This window comes from Pan troglodytes, chromosome 18, assembly GCF_028858775.2.
Source record: "Pan troglodytes isolate AG18354 chromosome 18, NHGRI_mPanTro3-v2.0_pri, whole genome shotgun sequence".
Lineage (NCBI taxonomy): Eukaryota > Metazoa > Chordata > Mammalia > Primates > Hominidae > Pan > Pan troglodytes.
Window position 1 is genome coordinate 64,393,154 of NC_072416.2, and position 26,975 is coordinate 64,420,128.

General features: G+C 51.8%; 1 protein-coding gene across 1 annotated transcript in view; it reads left to right on the top strand.

The window, feature by feature from the left end:
- The first annotated feature begins 5,142 nt into the window (after positions 1 to 5,142).
- CDH5 (cadherin 5) overlaps positions 5,143 to 26,975 on the top strand; it is a 37,789-nt gene continuing 15,956 nt past the window's right edge. Inside the window, exons 1-4 of the mRNA XM_523383.7 lie at positions 5,143 to 5,265; positions 17,777 to 18,005; positions 24,908 to 25,196; positions 26,519 to 26,635. Coding sequence (XP_523383.3) covers positions 17,796 to 18,005; positions 24,908 to 25,196; positions 26,519 to 26,635 — 616 coding nt within the window. The 5' untranslated portion in view covers positions 5,143 to 5,265; positions 17,777 to 17,795. The remainder of the gene's footprint in view (positions 5,266 to 17,776; positions 18,006 to 24,907; positions 25,197 to 26,518; positions 26,636 to 26,975) is intronic.

Below are 26,975 nucleotides of genomic sequence, written 5' to 3' on the forward strand. Positions count from 1 at the left end.
CTGTCACCAACCCAGCCCCACCCAGTGTGGTTCATGCATGTCTTGGTGTCTGTCTCTCCCACCAGACTGGGGCACATCAAAGACAAGGACCCAGCCCAAGTCACCTCCACGTCTCCATGCCTAGCACAGGGCTAGGAAAAGCCTGAGCACCAAATGTATTTTTTAAATAACAAAGGAACATAAAACATTGGTGAACAATGGCAAGTTATCAGAAGAAGGGTAGTGCTATAAAGTGAGCATTAAACTAGGATATAAACAGGAATATAAGGGTTGAAATCCTGGCTCTGCTACTCAGACACTGTGTGACCTTGAGCAAGTTACTCAGCCTCTCTGAGCCTCAGCTCTTTCATCAGGGAAATGGGAATACAAATAGCACTTACATCTTTCAGGGCTATTGCAAAGCATCATTACATGAGAAAATGGAGATGGAATGCATAGACAGACAGAGTGCGGCAAAAGCTTCGCGGGGATAAGATGCTTGTCAGAATAGGAGTCTGGAAGCTGCATGGGGGCCGGCATGTTTGATCTGAGCACTGATGGGCTGGGAGATTTGGGTTGCAGAAGGAGGAAGGAAAGCATGGGGGAGGACAGCATGGGCAAGGCTCAAAGGAGGGAAGCCTCAGACTGGATCTCGAGTATTCAGCAAGGTTCAGCAGACACACATAAGCCTGGTGTGAACCGGGCAGTGCCACACTGGGCTTGTTACTGAATTCTGTAAAACAGGCGGCTCCTCAACCCTCTCTCAAGGACCCCGTGAAGTATTAGAAATAAGAGACCGAGCCTGAAACAGGGATGACACATAGGAGGGGCTCAGATAGTGCTGGTGACTTTAACTCCAGCCCAGCCTCAGAGCTTGTAGCGGAACTGCCTCTTTTAATACCCTGGATGCCCATTCCCAGCCTGGCGCAGAACTGGGCACCAACCAGGATGGCGAGACTGGTTGATTGATTGATTGATTGACTGATTGACTGATTTGGTGACTCCTTGAAGCCTTAGGAAAAAGGACCCACTGTCCATCAGAATATACCACAGAACACAGGCACACACCCAGCCCCGCACCTCGTGTCTGCCTCAACATACCAGTGTTTCATCCGCTCGTTCATTCACTATTCACGCATTCATTCATTCATTCATTCAAACGGTGGGCTCTTCATCCCTGCCTGACGGCCACCTTGAGCTCAGATCCAGGCACCCCAAAGTGAGCCCAGCCCAGTTCCTGCTCGGAGGAGTTCTCAGCTGGGCCTGCAGCTCTCATCACAAGCTTTCTGTTCCTTGTAGAATCACAGCTGAGGATGAGACCCCTCCCTGCTCCTCCTTCCTGCTCTTCCTCCTTCTGAGCCCCTTCTGAGGCTACCTCAGGTGAGCCCTATTTTATGTTCCCTGGAGGTGTGTCCGCCCCTCAGCACAGCACAGCCAGCTGGGCAAAAGGGTTTTTCCTTTGCCCGTAACTGAGCAGATGGGCTCATCAAGCCCTCTGCCATCAGACCATCACCTGCCTTGGAACACAAAACACTCGACTCTCCCCCCAGTCTCTCTGACCCGGGGAGCAGTGGGCTGACTGCCGGTTCTAACGAGTGCACAGTTTCAAGTTCACATTTGGGGAGCACTCACCTATTACCAGGTGCTGGGGATAAGCATCCAAATAGGACACAATCCCGGTGGGAAAGGAGAGGAGGGTTGTGAATGAGGTCTGTATAAAGTGCCCTGGGAACTCAGAAGAGGGAGTGGAGCGTAGAGACAATGAGATCTGGGTGGCTCTGCCGGGGCTCTGCGCGCAGGCGAGGAAGGAGAGAGAAGGAAACACACAAGGTGGAACAGCATGGGCAAAGTCCTGAGGCGCGAGGCTGCAGGGCTTCACCATGACCGCCCCTGCCAAGCTGATGGCATCGTTTTCTTGCCCCATCCTTGGGTGTCTCACGCTGTGGGGAGGAAGGAAAAGGAAGTCTCATTTGGGGAACCCCTGCTGTGTCCCGACTCAATTACAGCAGGGCAGGAAAGCTCCCTGGGTAAGGAGCTGGGCTCTGGAAACAGAAGCGTGGCTCGGAATTTCCGCCCCACCACTGACAAACTCTGATCTCAGAAAGGCTTTCACTCCCAGCCTCTGTTTTCCCATCTGTAAAATGGGCCTAACAGTAGTACCACCCCCACAGGGTTGTCCTGAGGTTTGAATGAGGAGTCCCAAGGAGAGCTTAGTGCATTAGCAGCAGACACAAAGGCTGTGGTCCTCAAATGTAACAACACAAACACGTTTCCTGGGGAGCTACAAACACATAAGTCCTGGGATTCTATCACCAGCCATTCTGACCCCATCAGCCTGGAGTGGGGCCCAAGAAATCTGCATATTCACTCCCCCTGTCCCAGAATGGATGGTTTGAAGACCACACTTTGAGAAACAGCCACTCGATAAGCCTTGCTGGTCCTGTCATTTATTTTCATTGTCTCATTTCATCTTCCAAACAGCCTGCAAAGTCTGAACAGATAACTCATTTCACAGGTGAGGAAAGAAGCTCAGAGAGGCAAGTCGGCTGCCCAGGTCATGCAGGCAGCAACGGGTCATGCTAGGATCCAAACCTGGGTCTGCAACCCCCACACCTGTACCTCCCCGAGCAGCGCTCCCTGTCGGGTCAGGCTTCCTCCTGGCAGAGGCCAGGTGGGCGTCCCCAGGCCTTGTCGTCCCACCCGCCATCCCACCCCCACTGCCTCCACTGTTGCTTCCTCCTCTGCTACTAATCTGGTCTCACAGACCATCCCATTTCCTGCTAGCCCACCGGCCGCCTTCCTTGCTCCCAATGGCACTTCCTGGCCTTGTGCCCTCCTGTTACCTCCTTTGCCTCCAGAGAGGTTGGAGCAGAGGCTGGGCAGTGCCAGAAATCAGGCATGAAATCCTCAGGGGGACCAAGGAGGCACCAGCCTCCCTCCCACAGTCTCAGCTACCTCTGCTATGGTGACCCCCAGCCCCACCCTGGGGCCCACAGCTCATGCCTGGCTCACCATTCCTTTGTTTATGGACCACAGGAACAGTCGTTTTCAGGACAGAGTCAACTTCCTCATGGACTGGGAGTACAAAGGGAATTGGCAGATGGTGCCAGGACAGGCCCCATCCCCATCTGCCACAGCCCCGAGTCTTGAGACCCAGCAGGAAGCAATGCGCAGGCCAGTGTGTCCCCATGGGCACGTAGACTATGAGGACAGGCGGGGGTGAGGGGGATGTGGACTGGAACACAGGGGACAGAGCACTGTCCTGGCTCCTCTGCGGCCAACCCACCCTCTGGGCAGGAGAAAGCAGAGTTAATCCCGTTGGAGAAGGAAGCGCTGAGCTGTTGTTTGTTCATTCCACAATCGGCTGTTGAATGTGTTGGATCCCACTCAGAATTCCGCCCCAAGGACTGTTCTCCTTCCAGCAGGTCGCTCCTCAGTCTCCAGCATCATCTGTCTTCCCGTCTGCTGGATGCTCCCTGGGGACATGAGCGTGCTGCCATAGTTAAAAAAAAAAAAAAAAAAAAACCCTCCCACTTCTCTGCTCCCATTCACTGTAAGACTTGGGGAAGGAGCTACAGTCACACGTGACTCCACGTCCCCGTCCCCCTTTCTCTAGCCCCTCCAATCTGTCTTGTCTACCTTTTCCTGTTTAACCTGTTCTGGTCACAGTCATTGATGACCTCATCTTCCAAATCCAAAGTCAAGTCTCAGCCCTCATGCTCCCCAGGCTGACCCACTGACTACTCCCCTGCCCTCCTCCTCTGCCCTCTCCTGGCATTCCTCCTTCATCGTGGGACCATCTTCTAATGGATCCCCAAATGTCAGAGGGTCCGAGTCCTCCCTCCCTCCAAGCTCATCCATGCCCATGGCCTCAGATGCCAGCCATAAGCTGATGGGTTCCAAACCTCGACTCCAGGCTGGACTCACCCCTGTCTCCCCCACCAGCCTGACACCTCCACCTGGGTATCTAACGAGCATCTCAAACTCAACCTGCCTGAGACAGAGGAATCACTATCCCCTCCTCCTCCAAAAATATCCTTCCATCTCACTCCCCATCTCGTGCTCTGATTTACTAAACGGCCCTGGGCCCTCTCTTTCTCAGGGTCTCTGCTTGCCCAGCTATATAAAACAAGTTTGGGACTTCCCAACCATTCACCCATGGAAAAACAGAAGCAAATCTTCAAAGGACAGATTCCCAGGATCTGCCCTGGGAGATTCCAAATCAGTTGATCTGGGGTAAGCCCAGTCCTCTGTAGTTTTTAGAAGCTCCTCCTATGTCTCTCCTGGTCAGCAGAATCTTGGCCCCTCCCTTCCCCCCAGCCTCTTGGTTCTTCTGGGCTCTGATCCAGCCTCAGCGTCACTGTCTTCCACGCCCCTCTTTGATTCTCGCTTATGTCAAAAGCCTTGTGAGGATGAGGCTGTGATTATCCCCATTTTACAGATGAGGAAACTGTGGCTCCAGGATGACACAACGGGCCAGAGGTCACATCAGAAGCAGAGCTGGGTCACTTGACTCCACCCAATATCCCTAAATGCAAACATCCCCTACAGAGCGAGGCTGGCGCCTTAGAGCTGGAGTCCATGCCCGCTCCGACCAGGAGAAGCCAACCTGGTCCTCCAGAGCCAAGAGCTGTTGTCCCTTTCCCATCTCCTGAAGCCTCCCTATCACCTTTAAAGTCCATTCCCACAAAGACATCATGGGATCACCACAGAAAATCAAGCTCTGGGGCTAGGCTGACCCCAGCTAGATTTTTGGCTCTGTTATACCCCAGCTGGGTGGACAAGCACCTTAAACCGGCTGAGCCTCAGCTTCCCGGGCTATAAAATGGGGGTGACGACACCTGCCTGTAGCATTCCAAGGAGGGTTAAATGTGATGCTGCAGCCAAGGGTCCCCACAGCCAGGCTCTTTGCAGGTGCTGGGTTCAGAGTCCCAGAGCTGAGGCCGGGAGTAGGGGTTCAAGTGGGGTGCCCCAGGCAGGGTCCAGTGCCAGCCCTCTGTGGAAACAGCCATCCGGGGCCGAGGCAGCCGCCCACCGCGGGGCCTGCCTATCTGCAGCCAGCCCAGCCCTCACAAAGGAACAATAACAGGAAACCATCCCGGGGGGAAGTGGGCCAGGGCCAGCTGGAAAACCTGAAGGGGAGGCAGCCAGGCCTCCCTCGCCAGCGGGGTGTGGCTCCCCTCCAGAGACGGTCGGCTGACAGGCTCCACAGAGCTCCACTCACGCTCAGCCCTGGACGGACAGGCAGTTCAACGGAACAGAAACATCCCTCAGCCCACAGGCACGGTGAGTGGGGGCTCCCACACTCCCCTCCACCCCAAACCCGCCACCCTGCGCCCAAGATGGGAGGGTCCTCAGCTTCCCCATCTGTAGAATGGGCATCGTCCCACTCCCATGACAGAGAGGCTCCTCGAGGGCACGCTGGGCCTCCTCGTGGCTCAGAGCAGGGTCGGGGAAGGTGCACCCAGAGGTAGTGCCAAGGGCACAAATGGGCATCTCGGGGCTGAGGGGGGCAGGGCAAGGGCTTGGCTCTCCCAGAAGTGTATTCTCCAACTCAAAAAGGCCCACTGGCCTTCATCAGTGCCAGGCTCAGAGAGGGTAGGATTCTGCCCCAGTTGCCCAGCATGCCGGGGCAGAGGACTGGCACCCAGGCCTTGGCCTCCCCTCGGTGCCCTTACCCTTACTGGAGAGGATTTACCAAGGCCTGACACCAGCCTCCTCAGTCCCTACCCATACGCCACTAAAGCTCTATGCTGGGATCTGGGGAGGGGCCCTGAAAAGGGAGCTCCGAGCCTTGGCCCCTCTCGGTCAGCCAGTGCCCCCATTTCAGGATAGGCAAGCTGAGGCTTGGCTCTGGGCACTTGAGGTCTTGCCTTTCCCTCTGGGCCTTTCCCTGCCCAAACACCATCGGGGCCCACTATGTGTCAAGGGAGCTGTAGTCTGGACAGTGGTCCACCATTCCTCCCGCCAGCACCCTTTCAAAGGCTAGAGCATAAGAGCCCCAAGGCCCCCACAGCCCAGGAAGTCCCCCAGAAGCAGGAGGTCTGGGCCAAGAGCCTGGCCTGGAGACAGCTGCCCTGGGTACAGATCCCAGCTCTCCCATTTGCTCTGGGGTGATCTTGGGAAAGTTACCCAGAGTTTCCAAACCACAGTGGGGAACAAGGGATGGTGTGGGGCTCATTATTTTACCATTAACAACTCCACAAGGTAGATACATTCTTTCTTTACATCTCAGTGAAAGCAACTGAGCTTTGGAAACATATGAGCTGGTGTGGGCATTTGAACCAGGATCTCGTACTCCAAAGCCCCAGCTCTCCCCAGGTCTCAAGTGTCTCGTCTGTGAAATGGGGAAACAGTGTTTCCTCAGTCAATTGAGTGAGGTGAGCTACATCCCTGGTGCTGGGAATGGCACATAACATGAGATCTTTAAGGAACAGTGGCTGGATTTACCAGCTAGCACAGAGCCGATCCTGGCTGTGAATGTCATAAAGATTTTGACCCTTGAGGTATGGTCAAACCCCATCATGGAGGGGTCCCCAGGTGCCCAGCAGGTACGAGGAAGGGGGTGCAAGTGAGAGGACATCGCGAGCACCTCTGGGCCCCTGCTCCATGTCAGGCTCCCTCCCCAGCGTGGACGTTTCTCATGTGTGATGGGCAGATAGGATTCTGACAAGAGAGGAAGGGCATTCCCAGGGAGGCAGCTTTGAGGAGTCGAGGGTGTACCTGGAAGGCTCTTTTGCCACAGGCCACTGGAGCCAGGGCCAGAAGCCCTGGTCCATCCTCAGGTGGTGGGAAGCCTGGGACTCTCCTCTGCCTGCCCTAGAGAGCAGCAGGTATCCACCAAGGGGCCCAAGAGCTGCTGAGCCCCTGAGCAGCCCTACCAATTTCAGCTTATGGTGGTGAGGGGTAGGGGAGGTGTATACTGGCCTGGAAGGGGTTAAGCTGCCCGCCTGCAACCTCAGCCCGAGCTATTGTGTTGCCAAACAAGGGCCGGACATGAGGGCAGGAAGCCAGAGGGGGCCACACATTTTCTGCAAAGTTGGATGATTCACTGCTGACTTGGGGACACCCAGGGGACAGAGGGGACACCGTCCCAGGAAGAATCTTAGGCCCATTTTGCCCACATGGACCCATGACTGTTCCCTGCATCCTCTCCCTGCACCCCCTCAGTCACACTGAAGTGACTATGAGAATTCCCATTTGACAGATGGGACCATCAAGGAATGAGGTAAGCTGTGCAGCCAGTCCAAGGTCACACAACCAACGCAAGGTAGAAGCAGGGTGTGAGTGCGGTCCCTTCTGACCCACAGTCCATGCCACACTCCACAGTGAAGCTCAGAGAGGGGGAAAGCAGAGCAGTCCAGGCCACAGAGGTAGGCACAGGGACAAGCCAGGAGCCCAGTGATACCAGGGGAAGGAATGTTCTAGGAGGCAGGGCCTCAGGAGCTTCACCTCTGGCTGAGGAGATACTAAAAAGTCTGTCCTGATCCAGGTTCAAGCTGGTGTTAAGTGGGTAAATCATGGAGGGCTTGCTGGAGGAAGAGTGGGAATCCCAGATGCTAGGAGGCCTTGGGCAGCCCCTCTGCAGCCTGCACCTCAGTCTTCCCATCTCTTGAGAGTAGGGGATGGTCCCTAAACTAATTCAGGGATTTCCAGGTTGTCTACCTTGGACCATAGCAAAACAGTCAGATCCTGGCACGTCCAGATACTAGAAGGAGGAGGAAGTGGGACCCAGGGGCAGGCCGGGCTGGTGGTGAATAAGATTTCCTTCTGCAGAGGAACAGAAAGAGTAGGAGGTGGGCCCAGAGTAAGCCGGGAAATGAGGTCAAGCATAAGTTGGCCAGTCAAAGCCACACCCACCAGGCTGGAGAGGGCGGGTAGATAGGAGTCAAGACACCTGCACCCTTACTGAGCACCTACTGTGTGCCAGGCTTTGCACCCATGATCTCATTTAATCCTCCTGCCCAGGGAGGCAGCTATTGTTGCCTCCATTACAGATAAGGAAGCTGAGGCTCAGCAAGCAAGAGATGAACCCAAGGTCACACAGCTCCCGAGCAGCTGGGCAGGTTCAAATAGGCAGGTGCAAGGGCCTCATTCTGTTCCCCGCACTGCCCTGACAGTCCCAGACAAAGTCAGGAAGCCCAGAGGAGTCTGGAAGCCTCCTTAGCATGGGTGTTCTCTCCTTGAAGTTTGGAGCTGTCCCTTTAGAAGGCAAGGGGATAGACTAGATGACCCGGAGCCCAGAGATTCCAGCACAAATTTGTTTCACATCACAAAATAGGTCTGGCCAGTTGGTACCCTCTACCTTCATTCAGTGGGAATGAACTTTAACTCAGCCCCTGAATCCTCAATACAGTCTATGAGGGTCCTCAATACAGTCTTTGAGTGATTGATTCGTGATGTCTGCCATAGGTGTGGAAAGGGACATGTGGCAAGCTGAGTTCTGTTTTGCCAGCCCTGTCTTAAGAGGTGCCCTGATCAGGGGTGTTTGCATATTCATTGGAGACTCTTTTTTTGTTCGTTTGTTTTTTGTTTTTGAGACAGAGCTTTGCTCTTGTTGTCCAGGCTGGAGTGCAATGGCGCAATCTTGGCTCACTGCAACCTCTACCTCCCAGATTCAAGCGATTCTCCTGCCTCAATCTCCCAAGTAGCTAGGATTACAGGCATGTGCTACCATGCCTAGCTAATTTTGTATTTTTAGTAGACACGGGGTTTCACCATGTTGGCCAGGCTGGTTTCGAACTCCTGACCTCAGGTGATCCACTGGTCTCGGCCTCCCAAAGTGCTGGGATTTACAGGTGTGAGCCACCACGCTTGGTCAGGGACTCTTAAGAAGGATAATTTTGTTGTCAGTAAAGGATCAAAATCCTATCGGTGGTCTTTTGGGCAGTCCCATGGCAGCCTATCCCATGAGCCATCAGAGGAGCTATTTGGGAACAAGGAGGAGCTTCTTTAAGTTATACCAACAATTGTACCTACTCTGACCACCCTACGTGTTGTCTGAAAACATACAGATTTGTTTCTAAATCCTGTGAGTGGGGAAGGAGTGGGTGGCAAGACCAGAACTGGAGCTGGCACCAGGCTGACAGGCAGCACATCCAGGTCTAGGGCCTTGAGTTCATGCACCCAGGTATGGCATGAAGTGAACTCTTAGGCCCAGAACCTGCCTGGGCAGATAGACCAGGAGGCAGAGGCTGTGCTGGTGGCAGGTGGCAATCAGAAGACCTCATGGAGTAGGCAGTGTGGGCCTTGAGAAGAAGTGAAGCGTTAACCCAGGAAACACAGCAAAGAAGGGCATTCCAGGCAGAAGGAACAGCCTGGGCAAAAAGCCTGCTGCTGAGAGGAAGGGCATTGTGCATTTCAGAAACTCCTAGCTCTCCTCGAGGCTGGAAGGGGCAGGGAAGTGGAGGAGAGGAGAGCTGGCAGGGTGGGCAGGGGACAACCATGCTAGGCCTTAAGGGCTGGCTGAGGAGCTAGACTTCCTCCTGCAGGGAGTGGGGAGGCTGTTGGCAGAACCTGCAGGGAGAGGAACAGGTCTGGAACCCACAGGAGCCTATCCCAGGGCCAAACTGAGCCACAAACCAGGAGGAAGCAGAAGGGGCCAGGTCATAGCTGCCTGGCCAAACCCCATTCCCGAGCTCCCAGGGCCTCACCCTTCATCCTCCCAAAGTCTGTGGCCGCCAATACGCAGCTTTAAATGCCTGAGCTCAAGTAGACCATTTGAGAGTCCCCACAGAGTTTGGGGGTCACTGGGTCCCAGCCCCATCCTGGACTGAGATTTGAGCTGTGGAATAGGAAGGCGGTGGGGAGAGCTGCCCAGGGCCACACACAGAGCTGGGTCTTCAGTGCCCCCACTCCAGCAGGCACACCTCCTGCATGTTCTAGGCCGGCTCCTCCCAGCGCCCTGCCCCTCATCCCTGACCCCAGGCCTCTGGGCTGGAGTCCAGAGCCTGCAGGAGGCTGGGCTGGGATCCTAGCTGAAAGCGGGTGTGCTGGGGGTCAGGGAGGAGAGCAGCCAGGCCTGCAAAGAGGAGCCCTGCAGGAGTTGGCCTGGGCAGGTGCCTGTGGTCAGGGGTGTGCACTTGTGAAGGCATGTTTGAGGGTGTCACAGGTCCATGAGGCCTGCAGATGTCATGTGTGTGTCCTGGACCTGGAGCCTTCCTCTGCCCCACCCCTGAGGCCCTCCAGCCTATTGAAAACCCCCTATACTGCAAAGCCCAGACTTGGCCCCTGGAATCTAAGGCTTGAGTGGGGCTCTGGTCAGGTCGAGGGGCAGGGTGTCTTCCTGGTGCTCAGGGGCTGGACCAGCCCACTGAGGGGCCCCCAGCTGGGTCCAGACTTCCTATGTCTTATTTAGCTACAAAGCCAGGGGTCCCAGGCAGTCCCAAGAAGAGCAGCTCTAGCCCTTCCCCTCCCCACCCTTCCCTTCCCTTCCTCTTCTCTTGTATCCCTAGCCTCTCTTTTTGACACTGTAACTCAGCACAGAGCTGAGCCCATCTCACGGCCCCTTGGAGGCAGAACCCCAGAGAGATGGATGCCCACAAAGGGAAAGGGACCAAAGGGAGCTTTGTGTGATGTCCCACAGTGCCTCAGTGAGAGGCAGGACTCACTCCTAGGACTGTGGTCCTCAGACCCATCAGGGCCTCCCCAGTCTGTATGCTCCCACAGCCTCCTCGATTTGTCCATCAAAGCGCATGTCACAATTTCAAACTGCATTTTTCACCACATGACCGGCATCCCTCTCTCCCATGGAAGTGGAGCCTGTGTTTATTCCTGCATGGAATTAAGTGCCTGGCACATAGTAGATGCTCAATAAATGTTTGCTGCATGACTGTATAACCCCAGGACTCTAGAGAGAGCTTCAGAGAAGTGGTGACATGTGTCCTAAATCCAGGCAGAGGAGAGAGGACAGCAAGTGCACGGGCAGGGAGGATGCGACCAAACCTGGTGGGGTGGGGAGCTTCCCAGAGAGATAACGTCCTGTGGGCCGGAGCTATGCCTGGAGGCTCACCAGGCACCTGCAGACCCAGACAGGCAGCTGGAGAGGAGCAGAAAGAGCCGCAGGAGCCCCAACCTTTTCTCAGGCTGCCCAGGTGACTCAGCCTTCGGAGGACCCCTTGGTCACCAGGCTTGGCCTAGGTGTCTAGGTTCTGATCCCAGTGGCCCCACCCACGGTAGATACAGACCTGGACCCCAGAGGCCTCTGCGGTCCCAACCTCCCATGGGAGCATGGTGGAGCCCAGTCGTCCCCCTTATTTTCCAAGGCTCCCCTGCTGTTTATCCTGGGCTCCACGCCCACTCACCAGGGGATTCGGGCCACTGACTCCGTCCTCTCATTTTAGGTCCTCCAGACCTCCCCAGACTGAGGGAGGGTACAGAGGGCCCATCCTCCTCCATTTGGAACTGCCCCCAAACCCTCTCACATGGCTCTGGGGACAGCAGCATTGACAAGCATCCTGGATGCCTGGGACATGGCAGGTACCTGGCCTCGGCGTGCTCAGAACCTACATCTGAGTTGCCAAGCGTGGCCCCTCCCTGCTCACCACTGTGATCAGGCAGTTGCTGGGCTGCTCAGCTGGGAATTTCTGAACATGGAAATCACTTCCAAAATCCTCAGACCCTCTGAATGTCTGGGGTACCCCAAATCTACCTGGCAACAGCTTGAGTCTCTCTGGAAACTGCTGAGAACGACCGAGAGATGTGACTCTTACCTGCCGAAAGGAAACAGGCTAAAATGAAAAAAGGGCTATGACCACATCTCCAGAGGCTGCAGCCAAGAGAAATTCAGTTTTCAGCTGTGGCTGCAGCAGATCTGACTGGCCCGGTTTCCTCTGCATCATGATGGGGAGGAACATCTGTCCAAGAAGACCCTTCCCTGCAGCCCCCATTTTGGTTAGCCAATTTTTTTTTTTTTTTTTTTGAGATGAAGTCTTGCTCTGTCACCTGTTGCCCAGGCTGGAGTGCAGTGGCAGGATCTCAACTCACTGCAACCCCCGCCTCCCAGGTTCAAGCGATTCTCGTGCCTCAGCCTCCCGAGTAGGTGGGACTATAGGCATGCACCACCATGCCAGGCTAATTTTTGTATTTTTTAGTAGAGACAGGATTTCACCATGTTTCCCAGGCTGGTCTCGAACTCCTGACCTCAAGTGATCCACCCGCCACAGTTTCCCAAAGTTAGTGGCCAAATTTCTAACCTAAAGGGCAAAAGACACAAATGAATGTGGCTTTTCAGATGGGAAGGTCCCACAGGTGTCTCTGAGATTGAGTATAGAAGGAGCCTAGGATTTAGAAAAAGATCGATCTGGTGACAACCATTCATGAGTTGTTTGTCTCTGAGCCTCAGTTTCCTAATCTGTGAAATGGGAATGATAAGTCTTACATCCTGGGGATAGTGTGAAAATTAAATGCGCTGGCATGGATGAAGACCAAGCACTGAGAATAGTTCATTATTATTACATGTGAATGTCACCACAGAGATAGAGAGAGTGGCATGATGCAAAAAGCACTAATTTGGGGGAAAGACAGCCTAAGTTCAAATCCTGGCTCCACTTCCTCCGGCTATGTGACCTGAGATGACTTACGCTACCTCTCTGAGCCCCCATTTCTTTACCTGCAAAATGGGAACACAGACAACTACCTAGAAGGGTTGTGGCAAGGTTTAAATAAAATAACGTGTGCCTCGGGGGAGTGTTCAGGGATGTCAGCCCTCCTCCACCATCCCAGGTGAGAAAGAGCTGTCTTGGGAGGGTGCTCAAGGCTCTGGCATGGGGGTGCAAATGGGATTATGTGATCCCCAGCTCCCAAATGCCCCCAACCCAAGGTCCTGCCCCTCACCAACAGCTGACTGATGAGAGCTGAGCACCCAGACCTCCCTCTGCCCTGGCAAATGACACACAGGTGCTGTGGGGTGACGCTGCGAGAGCCAGTCCCAGCCCTGTCAGAGGGCAGGAGCTTGAGGGTGGCCCATGTGCTCCAAGGGACTTCTCTCCAGAGCTAGCAGCAGGGCCCCTGCTGGACACAGAACAGAATCCAAGGGGCTTTTCTGCACCTTCAGAGAACACTTTGTTATGTGGGCCAGGCAAAGCCCACTGAGGAGTTAATGTCCCCCCAGGAGCCACGTGGTCCGAGCCTGTGATTGGTGGACTCTGCTTTGCTGAAGTCTGGTGTAGGTACAGCCGTGCATCTTTTTTTTTTTTTTTCAAATCAAGGAAGGAACCTCATTTTATTCTGAATGTGTTAGTTCTGACCCTCTTCACCCTGAAATTTTCTCTGTTTAATTTTATTTATTTTTTTTATTAGTATACTTTAAGTTCTAGGGTACATGTGCACAACGTGCAGGTTTGTTACATATGTACACATGTGCCATGTTGGTGTGCTGCACCCATTAACTCGTCATTTACATTAGGTGTATCACCTAATGCTATCCCTCCCCTCTCCCCCCACCCCACGACAGGCCCCGGTGTGTGATGTGCATCTTAATGACTGGGACACATTCTGAAAAACGAGTTCAGGTGATTTCACTGTTGTGCAAACATCAGAGAGTGTGCTTACACAAACAAATCTGGATCGTATAGCCTGCCGCACACCTAGGCTGTACGGTACAGTCTATTGCTCTTAGGCTCCATACCTGTGCAGCATGGTACTGTACTGAATGCTGTAGCCAATTTTAACATGACAGCAAGTATTGATGTATCTAAACATATCTAAATACAGACAAGATACAATAAAATTCCCATGTAAAAGATAAAAAAGGAGCCTGTAATCCCAGCACTTTGGGAGGCCAATGCAGGAGGATCACTTGAGGCAGGAGTTCAAGACCAGCTTGGGCGACATAGTCAAACCCCTCCACCCCAACTATCTCTTCAAAAAAATTTAAAAATTAGCCAGACGTGCTGGCACATACCTCCTTGTGGGGCTGAGGTGGGAGGATTGCTTGAGCCCAGGAGTTTGAGGCTGCAGTGAGCCGCATTCACACCACACTCCAGCCTGGGTGACAGAGGGAGACTCAATCTCAAAAAAATAAAAAAGTAAAAAATAAAAATAAAAATAAAAAAATAAAAAATGGTACACGTCTCTATGGTACATACCATGAGTGGAGCTTCCAGGACTAGTAATTGGTCTGGGTGAGTCAGGGAGTGAGTGGTGAGTGGCCTAGGACGTCACTGTACCCTACTGTAGACTTAATAAACACCGTACACTTAGCTTCACTAAATTTACTTAAAAATATTTTTCTTTCGTCAATAAGAAATTAGTTTACTATTAGGGTAGTGCAAAAGTAATTGCTGTTGTTGCCGTCTTAAAAAAAAAAAAGCCACCGGCTACGGTGGCTCACGCCTGCAATCCCAGCACTTTGGGAGGCTGACGCGGCGGATCGCCTCAGGTCAGGAGTTTGAGACCAACCTGGCCAACAAGGTGAAACCCCATCTCTACTAAAAATACAAAAAAAAAAATTGGCCGGGCATGGTGTCACGCGCCTGTAATCCCAGCTACTTGGGAGGCTGAGCCAGGAGAATGACTTGAACCTGGGAGGCGGAGGTTGCAGTGAGCTGAGATCACACCGCTGCACTCCAGAACGAAACTCTGTCTCAAAGGAAAAAATAATAAATAAATAAATAAATAAAACACAATTACTTTTGCACCAACCTAATATGACATTTTTTATAAAGTTGGTCTACACTACCATCACCCCAAACACACGAGTAATGGCTTGTGCTGTGACGTCACAATGGCTGCAGTGTTACTAGGGCAGAGGAATTTTTAGCTCCATTAAAACCTTAGGGGACCACATTCGTATGTGCAGTCCATTGTTGACCAAAAAGTCATTTTGCAGCACATGACTCTATTTATCCATCTGACCGCTGGCTGCGGTCAGCCCCAGGGATCACTAACCCATCCCAATAGGCCCCAGGAAAGAGAAAACCACATTCCCGCTCACTGTATTAGAGATGGGGTTCCCAGCAGGAAACAGAGTGAACCCTGGGAGGCCAATTGAAGAGATTTTATGAAGGGACTGCTTCAGAGAGGTGGGCTCCTTTAAGGAAACCAACCACTGCCTGCACAGAGGTGGGCTCGGATGTTGAGGTACCCAGAGACCAGCAACGGCACTTCTGCCTGGAATTCTCTTCCCTCTCCTGTCAGTCCTGTGGCTGGCACTCAGATGTGGGCTGAAACGTCCGCTCTCCCAGAGGCCTTCCTGGCCTCACAGGCTCAGCCAGCTGCCCCCTCACTCTCTGCAGCACCTCCCATTGTAATTCCCTGAACATCTCTGATCGCCAGCTGATACGTTTCCTCATTGACTTATTTATTTTCCTGTTGTTCCCATTACTGCACGCTCCCCAGGGGAGTGTGTCTTACTTACTGCGGCACCCCCATTGCCTAGCATGGAGCCCATCATGCAGTAGGCACCCAGCACCTATCTATCAGCTCAGAGCCTGGGCGCTCACCCTGTCCTGCCCAGAGCCCTGAGAACTCTCCCTCTCCCTATTTCTCGTTTTCACTTCTGTCCATTTTACTTTGTCATCTTTGAGTCACTTCTCATTTGAGGCAGGAAGAAAGAATCGAGACTTGCACTTCCTTTCTGGACAAAGAAGGAAATGAGCCACAGGGTCTGGGCCCAGTGAGGCTGGGGCAGGGGTCATGCCTGCCACCTCCCCTGAGTCAGGGACCAGCTTCCTGGCCAGGACTCCTAACCTGCCCCCTTTCTTCTCCAAGCCTTTCCTCACCGCCTTCCTCCTGCCTAGAGCATCCCTTCAAGGGCCTCAAGTCTCTTCCAGGTTGACCCCCTCATTTATGGCTGAGGAAACTGAGGCCCAGAGGGGTCAGGGCCTCTCCCAGGCATATGGCACTTGCATTCTGGGGCCTATCCCCACCCTGGGAGTCCACTTCCTCCAGGGCCAGAGGCAGGAACCAGAAGGCAGGGGCCGTCGATACTAAAATCCGTGGGCCCAGAGGTCAGCTGGCCCAGCACAGACACCCTCAGCCCTCCCTGAGGTCAGCCTGGCGCCAGCAAATCAGGGGAAATGTTAATAGAGTTTACAAACCTCTTGTGATGTACAGAGTCCAGCCTCTCCCTCTGGCCAGACAGGGACAGTCAAGGGAGGAGGCCATCCCATCCAGCACCTTGTAGATCCTTGTCTGTCTCCATACGTGAGTCCTGGTTCCCTCTCCCACCCACCTGTTCTTCCTCTACATCATCCCAGGAGTTGCAGGTCAGTAACACAGGGACCCCAGAGGGTGGAGAGATAGAGTCAGGGCTGAGAGAACATGCTAATGGCCAAGGTCACAGCCTGCACTCCTCGTGGGGCTGTAGAGAAAACCCCATTTCCTGGAATTCAGAATGAAGCCAGGCCTTGATCTCTGGGTGATCCACATCCCTACCCCACAGACCTGCCTTCAAGAGTGTGCAACCTGTGCAACTGTACAGGGCTTGCACTTCAAAGGGCATCATGCTTGGTTTAATATTCTGTCGCCTTCTTAAAATTCTTTTGCACTGGGCCACACAAATTATGAAGCCATTCCTATGAACCCAGACCCTCAACTCACCACCCCACCCACCCCTGCTCTTCTGACAGCAAAGCTGACCACTCACTGTAAGATCTGGAGTGAAGGGCTGGCCCTCAGGGTTAAGACAGTTGGATTTTCCTAAGAGCCTTCTGAAGACAGAATCAAGGCAAAATTGTCAAAGGGGCTTTCAGGCAGGAGGATGTTTGCCGAGAGAAGGCTTTAAATCTTACCCCATGGCAGCTGCTGGGACAAGGGAAGTCAGGAGGAAAGGATTTGAACTTCCGGGCCAGACAACCTTGGTTCAAATCCTGGCTGTGTTCCTTACAGTTTGGGTGATTTCAGGAATGTTCTGAAACCTCTCTGTTCCTCTTCTGCAAAATGAGGGTTATAATTACACCAACCTGGAAGATGATGGGGAAGATTAAATAGATAAGATATATAAAGTGCTTGAAACAGTGCCAGGCAAAAAATAAATGCTTGATAAAGATTAGCTATCAGACACTTGGGTTCCTGTCTGAGTCCCACCACTTACTCTAATGTGAACTTAACATCTGTGTGCCTCAGTTTCCTCATTTGAACAATGAGGATAACCTGAGCACCCAATGCCTGGGGACTTAGGAGCTGCCATTGGCATCAGCCTCACACGCTCTTCCTGGAGACCTTCCCCACAGGCCCTCCTCTGGGCTCCCATATCCCCTGCACTTGCTTCCGTCCTAGCACATGTGACTCGCAAGTAGAAATGGTTTCCACGTCTATTTTCACCCTCCCCAGTTCGGAGTTCATCAAGGCATGAAGGGGGTCTGGTTCTGTGGTGTCAGCAGACAGTGAAGGATGAAGGAGTGAACAGATAAAGGGAGTTTGGTTCCCTGTGGAAGCTGCTCACACCCTTAGGCAGTGGCCACCATATATGGGCGATCGGTCAGAGTGGTGGAAGAAATTTTAGGGAAAGGACGCAAACCTTCTTGAAAGGTCAGAAGGTTTTGCATAGCTTCGGGGAAGAATAAGCAGAAGGCAGCTGTTCTACCCTGAGGCAGAGGGTGAGGAGTAGGTACAAGGAAGTGTAGGGAAATTTATCTTAAATGCGCTTGTTTACTCATGTTGTCCTAAAACCGACCTTTCATCCGAGTGCATGACTGCTCCCTGAAAGGGGGAACAATAATGTTAATTACCCGCAGATTGTGTTTGCCCCAGGCTTTTGGCATTATATCTAGCTGCTCTTATGCAAAATACCTGTGCCTAAGTACTCCTTTCATCGTCACTGGCCAGAGTCTGAATGTGTCTCCTCTTTCCCCAGATCTGTTCCTCCTGGGAAGATGCAGAGGCTCATGATGCTCCTCGCCACATCGGGCGCCTGCCTGGGCCTGCTGGCAGTGGCAGCAGTGGCAGCAGCAGGTGCTAACCCTGCCCAACGGGACACCCACAGCCTGCTGCCCACCCACCGGCGCCAAAAGAGAGATTGGATTTGGAACCAGATGCACATTGATGAAGAGAAAAACACCTCACTGCCCCATCATGTAGGCAAGGTAAGGCTCAAGCCCCAGGACAGGAGAAGCCATCAGCAGCTGGCCCATAGTGACAAGTGGTGGTGGTGATGGCGATGGTGGCAAAGGTGGTAATAGATATTGTGGTGGTTGTAGGAGTGGAGATGATAAGGGTGAAGGTGGTAGAAATAGTGGTAGAGGTCGTGGTGGTAGAAGTAGTGGTGGTAATGGTAGCAATGGTGGTGGTAGTGATAGTGATGGTGGTGAGGATGGGAAAGGCCAAGGTGGTGGTGGGAGTGGTGAGAATGGTGGTGGTGGTAGTGATGATAAAGGGGTAGGTGGTGGTTGTGATGGTGGTGATGGTGGTGGTGGCTGTGATGGTGGTGATCATGGTGATGGTGGTGATAATAAAGGGATGGGTAGTGGTTGTGATGGTGGTGATCACGGTGATGGTGGTGATGATAAAGGGGTAGGTGGTGGTGGTGATCATGGTGATGGTGGTGATGATAAAGGGGTAGGTGGTGGTGGTGATCATGGTGATGGTGGTGATGATAAAGGGGTAGGTGGTGGTGGTGATCATGGTGATGGTGGTGATGATAAAGGGGTAGGTGGTGGTTGTAATGGTGATGATGATGGTGGTGATGAAAGATAAATGATGATGATGGTGAAAGATAAATGTTGATGGTGGTGATGATGGAAGTGATGATGATAGTGATGGTGATGGTGGTGAGGATGGGGAAGGACAAGGTGGTGGTGGTGGTGGTAGTGATGGTAAAGGGGAAGGTGGTGGTTGTGATAGTGGTTGTGATGGTGGTGATGATGGTGGTGGTAATGGTGAAGGATAAGTGTTGATGGAGATGGTGGTGGTGATGATGGTAGTGATGAAAGATAAGTGTTGATAGTGGTGATAATGGAGGTGATGATGATGGTGGTGGAGGTGGTGGTGAACTCTATGGTTCAATTTCTCCCAGACCTTGGTCTGTAAACTAGATATCACTAACAGAAGGGCCATCCAGTGCCCAAGCTGATGAGGCTCACCTGGCCTGGGGGTTCAAGGTTTAGGACAGGACCAGCCAAACCTGCTGTGAAATTTTCCCATTTGAAAGATCGGAAAAGAACTGTGCAGCCTTCCACAAAATTGTGCTGAAGATGAAGTTAATCATCCAGGCCATATTTTTGCCAACTCCAGTCTAGGCCTTTGAACCTCCTCAAAAACCCCTTCTCTCAGGCTATCCCTGGTTCCCTGTGACCCCACACAGCTCCCCATATTCCACAACACCCGTAATGAGGTACCTGACCCAAGCCTGCCCTCCAGGGCAGGACCTCAGACTCTGACCCTCACTTTGTCCTCCTTTAAAACATGTCTATCCTAAGCCCATCCTCCTAGAGCTCAGAGCATATCTGAGTGACTGCTGAATTGCCTTACCATGTCAAATTGTCATTGATGTCAAAGCTATCCAGTCTAATTGAAAGGAATGGCCCTAGTAGTGGAATTTCACACACAATGACAGGTAGATGGACCGTGTGCTTTCAGAGTTTTCAATGAGGAAGAAAGTTTATTTTGAGTGCGTTAAAATCTCACTTTGTCAGCTTCTTGGAATCTAAATGACAGGTGCAAAAAAGAACATGTCAATGTGCTAGAGAAAGGAAGGACCATTCCAAGCACCGGACTGGGTGCCAGAAAGATAACAACAGTGGGCTAAGACAGACATGGTCCCCACCCTCATGGAGAGGGTGGTCTAGAGCAAGGATCAGCAAACTACCCCCTGCAGGCCCAATCCAGCCCACTGCCTGGACTTGCAAATAAAGTTTTATTGGAACACAGCCACACTCATTCATCTACAGATTGCCCGCAGCTGCTTTCATGCTACAATGGCAAAGTTGAGTGGTGGTGACAAAGACCAAATGACCATAAGGCTACAAATATTTGCTCCCTGCCCTTTACAGAAACAGTTTACCCATCCTGGTCTAGAGGGGCAGCATATGTCAGACAAAGAACCCCACAAATGGTGTGGGGGTGCCCTCTGGCTGTAGAGAAACAGGCTGGAGAGGAACTTTTGATGGGAAGGCCCAGTCTGGCCATGGCACCAGAAATGCCCCAGCAGACCTTGGTCTGTGGACCGGCTATAGGGCCATCCCATGCTCAGACTGAGAAGGCCGGTGTGGCCCCAGGGTTCAGGGTTTAGGGCAGGGCCAACCATGGCTGCCATGAAATTTTCCCATTTGGGAAATTAGGAAAGATCTGTGTAGCATCTGACAAAATTGGATGGGAATGGGGCCAGCTGGGGAATCTCCACTCGGAGCCCCACCCACAACCAGCTGGCTGTGCCCATGGCTCCCAACAATAACTGGGATCTTGAAGTCCTCCAGCATGGCCACTCATAGGGGAAGACACTTGCCCAGGGTCACACTAGGAGACCAGGACAGAGCCCCAGGAGAATGCCGCCCTAGGAAAACCAGCATTCCTGACTCTCAACACAAATGCGAGCTCTGTGTCATACAGGAAAATGTCGTCAATCCACCTGCATCCTTCCCAGTGGGATAATTGTGCCTTGAATCAGCCTCTAAAAAGAATGTCTGACCTCAAGGAAAATCTATGGAGTGAGTCAGGGAAAGTCCGTAGAAAGTGGGGGCTACCTTTCAAGGGCTCGCCCAAGGGTCTCTAGCAGCAGGAAGAACGCCAGGCCTGCTGTCATTTGCCAACAGCATTCACTTGGCCCCTGGCATGGGGCTGGGTCTCCGAGGAACCACAAGGGGTCGTCACGCTGGGAAGAAACAAGGTGCCTGGAAAAGACAAGGACAGGGCTCCAAGGATCACCTCCGGCTCCTGAGGATGTAATCTGAGGGAAGGAAGTCCCTGTTTATCAAGGTCAGAGCCTGGAGCCTTTGTTTACAGACCTGGCTGGACAATGGGAGCAAGTCCTGAGCCGCCTTCTGAACCCACAAATATGGGTTTTTGGCATTAAGATGTTATGTTTAAATACAGTGATCTTAGAAAACAGGAGTAGGGAGAGTGGAGGCTCCCAGAAACCCATAACCCTCATCTAATCATGAGAGAAACATCAGACAAATTCCAACAGAGGGGCATCCTGCAAAATACGTGACTCATACTCCTCAAACCTGTCAAGGTCATCAGAAACCAATGAAAGTCTAAGAAACTATCACAGCCATGAGGCACTTAAAGAAACATGACATCTCTGTGGAATGTGGTATCCAGTGTGGGATCCTGGAATAGAAAAAAGACATTAGGTAAAAAAAAACTAAGGAACTCTGCATAAACTATGCCCTCTGGTAAATAATAATGCATCCGTATTGGTCCATTAATTATAACAAATGCACCACATTCATGTAAGATGTTCATACTCCGGGAAAAAGAGGAGCAGGCATCTGGAAACTCTCTGCCCTAGTTTCTCAATTTTTCTGTAAATCTGGAACTGTTCTAAAAAATAAAGTCTAGGGAAGAAAAATTGAAGGGAAGGAAAACAGAAACTGGATATTCACATGAAATTGTATGCAGAACTCCAATCACACAGATCCAAGCTGATTTCCTCCCTCCATCCTCCCTGCCCTGGTGGGTCCTAACACACTCACCGAGAGCCCAGTTGGAAGGCCACCATCTTATCCTCACCTTGAGCAACTCACACAGGGCCCCAAACTGTCCCCTTCTCTTTGAGTCTCCACTGTCCTCGCAGGTCACAGGTTACAGAGCTGAGGCATGGCTTCTTGCCTCTAGTCCAGCTGTTCATCATGCATCCTGGCCACTGGGCCTTAGTACCTCCTCATGAACCCACCTGCCCCCTGCACGCCACAGCCTTGCTCCAAGATGCTTGTTGCTGCCCACCTCTCTCCCACCCTGCCCGACCAAGGGGGCGATCCTCACTCCCTGTCTCCACTTCCTCCCCTTCTAGACTCTTCCCTAGGCTGCATCATCTAACTTCCCACCCTATCAACCCCTGTCAGTGCCCTCACTGAGGGCTCCAATGACTGCACTGCTGCTAAACCCTGGGGACACTTTCCAGACCTCATGGGATGTGGCCATACCCTCTGGAATCTCCCTCTTCTTTCTTGAGACCTCAGCCTCTCTGAGTTCTCTGGAGGAGTCCAGCCTTTTTTTTTTTTTTTTTTTTTTTTTGAGTCAGAGTCTCGCTCTGTCACCCAGGCTGGAGTGCAGTGGCGTGATCTTGGCTCACTGCAACCTCTGCCTCCCAGGCTCAAATGACCCTCCTCCCTCAGCCTCCCAAGTAGCTGAGACTACAGGCATGTGCCACCACACCCAGCTAATTTTTTTTTTTTTTTAATAGAGATGGGGTTTCACCATGTTGGCCAGGCTGGTCTCAAACTTCTGACCTCAAGTGATCCACCCACCTTGGACTCCCAAAGTGCTGGGATTACAGGCATGAGCCACCATGCCCCCACCCCGAGTCCAGCCTTTCTAAAGAGTCCTCACCAGATGCCTTCACACAAAAGCCCTTGCTCTATTTGACTTTAAATGATGTGAGGCAGACTCAGTAGCTCATGCCTGTAATCCCAGCATTCTGAGAGGCCAAGGCAGGAGAATTGCTTGAGCCCAGGAGTTTGACAACAGCCTGGACAACATAGTGAGACCCCATCTCTACAAAAAAATACAAAAATTAGCCGAGCTTGGTGGTGCACACTTGGAGTCCCAGCTACTCCGGAGGCTGAGGCAGAAGGATTGATTGAGCTCAGGACGGGGAGGTTGTAGTGAGCCAACACTGAGCCACTGTACTCCAACCTGGGCTACAGAGCGAGACCCTGTCTCAAAAAAAAAAAAAAAAAAAGAGGCTGGGCGTGGTGGCTCACACCTGTTATCACAGCACTTTGGGAGGCCAAGGCAGGCAGATCACTTGAGGTCAGGAGTTTGAGACCAGCCTGGCCAACATGGTGAAACCCTGTCTCTACTAAAAATAGAAAAATTAGCCAGGCACGGTGGCACATGCCTATAATCCCAGCTACTCAGGAGGCTGAGGCAGAATAATCGCTTGAACACAGGAGGCGGAGGTTGCAGTGAGCCAAGATCGTGCCACTGCACTCCAGCCTGGGCAACAGAGCTAAACTCTTGTCTCAAAAAACAAACAAACAAACAAACAAAAAAGCAATGTTGCACTTCCTCAGCATGCCAGCCTCTGAGGCTGCAAACCTAGATCCTGAGAGCCACAATGGGATCTGTACCCTCTGTACTCCTAGTGGGGGCCTGGCGCCTCCCAGGCACCAAGTTATATTTTTTAATTGAATAGAATTCTATTTTGGGGACATACTAACCTTCTATGAGAGTATCATTGTATATGCATAGAATACTATTCTATAGGAACTATACCGTTCCTAATATTTTCTGTTTCTATGATTCTTTAAATGGAGATCCTCTAACCTGTGGCTCTATTATTGATAATTATTAACTAGCATTTATAGAACCCTGTTTGGTGTAAGATGCTTTACATATATTATTTTCCAAATCTTACTCCTTGGGACATGAACAGTACATGTTACACAGAAAAATGGTTCTGTGGTCTAAGAAGTATGGAAAATCCTGAGTTACACAAAGCTCACTGGAGTTCTTTTCTGCAGAGCTGTACATTGTAAATCTCCAAGAAGAGAATATTTTATGCACCATTTTCTGTACTGGGCCCAGGGGTGTGCTGATAAATGTTTGACAACTGGCTGTCCAGGGGAAAAGTTCTGATTCGTAGCACTTGCCAATTTCCATGGTGTAAATATTCTCACCATGTCTCATTTCAAGCTATCAATGTGATGTCATCGAAGGCCAAGACAAGACAGGAGAAGATCCTCATGAGCACATCATTATGTAGCATTTCCATCATACAGATACCATAAACACAGATAACCTCAGAACACAGTCAAAGGTAGCAAAACAATTAGGAAGCGATGAATTCTGAGAATTCATTGTTTTTCGTGATTTATTTAATTGTAAGTTCATATAATTTAATTTGTAATAATGGCTGTATTTAACAATCAGCTCACAAATATTCCTGAAAATTTAAGCTGGTTCTTGAAAGCCAAGCTGATACAATCCAGCGCCAGCACACCACTGGCTAGGACCCCATCTTTGTGTGGAACAGCAGAAGAGTTCAGTGTTTCCCAGAACTCATCTTCAAAAGTGCTGTTCTACTCCTCAGAGCAAAGCAACATCAGAAGCAATATTTCCATTTTACAAATGAGGCAACTAAAACTTAGAGAGGTTAAGTGACTTCTATGGGGCAAAAATATCCTTTGCCTTCCAATGGCACCAGGTATATTTTTTCCACTCAAAAAATGTTTTCTAAGCACCTACTCTGTTCAGGCACCATTCTAGGCATGCTGGGGCTCTGCCAGGCAACTCACACCATGAGAACAACTCATTGGTGACTAGTCAGAGGTTCTTTTTTTTTTTGGCTTTTTAAAAATTTTATTTTCAGGGGTACATGTCCATGTTTGTTACATGTATATTGCATATTGGTGGGGATTGGGCTTCTAGCATACCCATTACCCAAATAGTGAATTATGGCCAATAGGTTATTTGTCCACCCTCGCCCTCATCCCAACCTCCCCTCTTTTGGAGTCTCCAGTGTCTATTATTTCCATTTTTATGGCCATATGTACCAATTGTTTAGCTCCTACTTATAAGTGAGAATATGTGGTATTGGATTTGTTGCTTCTGGGTTAGTTCGCTTAGGTTCATTTAGGATTACGGCCTGCAGCTCTATCCATGTTGCTGCAAAGGACATGATTTTATTCTTTTTTATGGCTGCCAGAGGTTCTTGATAAAAAATCTCAGTGTCATATTTAGGGACCCTGGCCAGCACCACACACACCACATACACACATGCACACACATGCACATGCACACTTGTGTACACACATTCTCACTCACACACTCACACACAGCCGCCGCCGCCCATTCCCAGCTCACGTCACCTCTTCTTTTCTAGATCAAGTCAAGTGTGAGTCGCAAGAATGCCAAGTACCTGCTCAAAGGAGAATATGTGGGCAAGGTCTTCCGGGTCGACGCAGAGACAGGAGACGTGTTCGCCATTGAGAGGCTGGACCGGGAGAATATCTCAGAGTACCACCTCACTGCTGTCATTGTGGACAAGGACACCGGCGAAAACCTGGAGACTCCTTCCAGCTTCACCATCAAAGTTCATGACGTGAACGACAACTGGCCTGTGTTCACGCATCGGTTGTTCAATGCGTCCGTGCCTGAGTCGTCGGCTGTGGGTACGTTGCATGCCCACTCTGTCCTCCTCCCTCCCTTATCCCCAGCCTGGGGGCACCTCTCACATCAGCCACTTCACTGCCTGGGGTAGGAATCCAGTGAGTTCAGGGCAGTGATTGCAATGCCTGTGTTGCCACTTTACATGATTTGAAAGAAACTCTAGTTCCTAACAAGCTCTGATCTGGCCACAGGCTGAGCTCTGACCCTAGTCATAAACCAAGCCCTGATCCTAATCATGGACTGAGCCCTGACTACAGTCATAAACTTGGCCCTGATCCTGATCCTGGACTGAGCCCTGATCCTGATCATGGGTTGAACCCTGACACTGGTCACAGACCAAGCCCTGATCCTGATCGTGGACTGAGCCCTGACCCTAGTCATAAACTTAGCCCTGATCCTGATCATGGACTGAGCCCTGCCCCTAGTCATAGACTGAGCCCTGATTCTGATCATGGACTGAGCCCTGACCCTAGTCATAGACCAAGCCCTGATCCTGATCATTGAATGAGCCCTGACCCTAGTCTAAGACTGAGCCCTGATTCTGATCATGGACTGAGTCCTGCCCCTAGTCATAGACTGTGCCCTGATTTTGATCATGAACTCACCCCTGGCCATCAGAGGCATATCTCACTACTCTTTGGAACAAACTCCACTCACTTCCTCTGACTGTCAGGACTAGCACACCAAGAGTGTAGCCTTTACACGTGAAGACTGTCATGGCCTGCCACTAAGGCAAAAGGATTCATCTCTAGGGGCCATGCAGGAGTGGTGTGGGGGACAGAGCACTAGCCCCAAGGTATGTCACCAGCCTGGGCTCTGGGCTCAGGAGGTTACTACTCCACCTCTTCAGTACCCCTCAGACTCCAGAGGGTGCCAGAAAAGAGCTTCTCTCTTCAGTCCAGAGTCTCCAGCCAGGGCCCTGGGACCAGACCTTTGGGTTGAGTGTGAGATCCTGGAGTTCAAGGGGATGCAAGAAATGACACCACCCCTTTGGGGGCACCTTTCCAGGAGAGGGAGAAGCAGCTCATTGCTGTCCTCGGTTTCTCTCCCTGACCCCAACCCTCCGCCCCCTCCCTCATTTCCCCAGGAAGCACACAAACCACTTGATCTCTTTGACCCCTTCAAGGTTGACCTGGCTGGGCCCCCACTGCCACCAGCACTTTGCCCCCATGCAGGCTCCTCAGAAAACAAAACAGCCTTTTATTCCCAGGACCTGGGGGAGGCGGGGACAGAGCACAGCCTGAGCCCCATCTGCTCTGTTCCAGGAATGGGGTAAGGGGCCTTGCAGTCACAAGTCAGCAACCCCAGGATTCTCTCTCTGCAGGGACCTCGGTCATCTCTGTGACAGCAGTGGATGCAGACGACCCCACTGTGGGAGACCACGCCTCTGTCATGTACCAAATCCTGAAGGGGAAAGAGTATTTTGCCATCGATAATTCTGGTCTGTGTGACTAACACTCCTGGACAGTCACTGACTTGGAGGGACAAGGGGAGGTGGATACTCCAGGTGCATGTGCTAAGGGAAGTCCAGTCTCACAGGTGTCACTAGCTACTGAACCACACTGTACCATGGAAGTAGTCAGTATCATATGTAAAGACAAGGCGGCTGGTCAAGGGAGAAGGAAGCAGGCAGGTGCCCAAGACGTGGACTCAAGTCCAGGGAACAAAATCAGGATCTTGTTACCCAAGAAGTGGCCAAGGGGCAGCAGAGGATGCTGGCTAGCCGCTCTGGGTGCAGGTTCAGACAGACCTGGTTTCCAAAGCCAGCTCTGCCACTCACC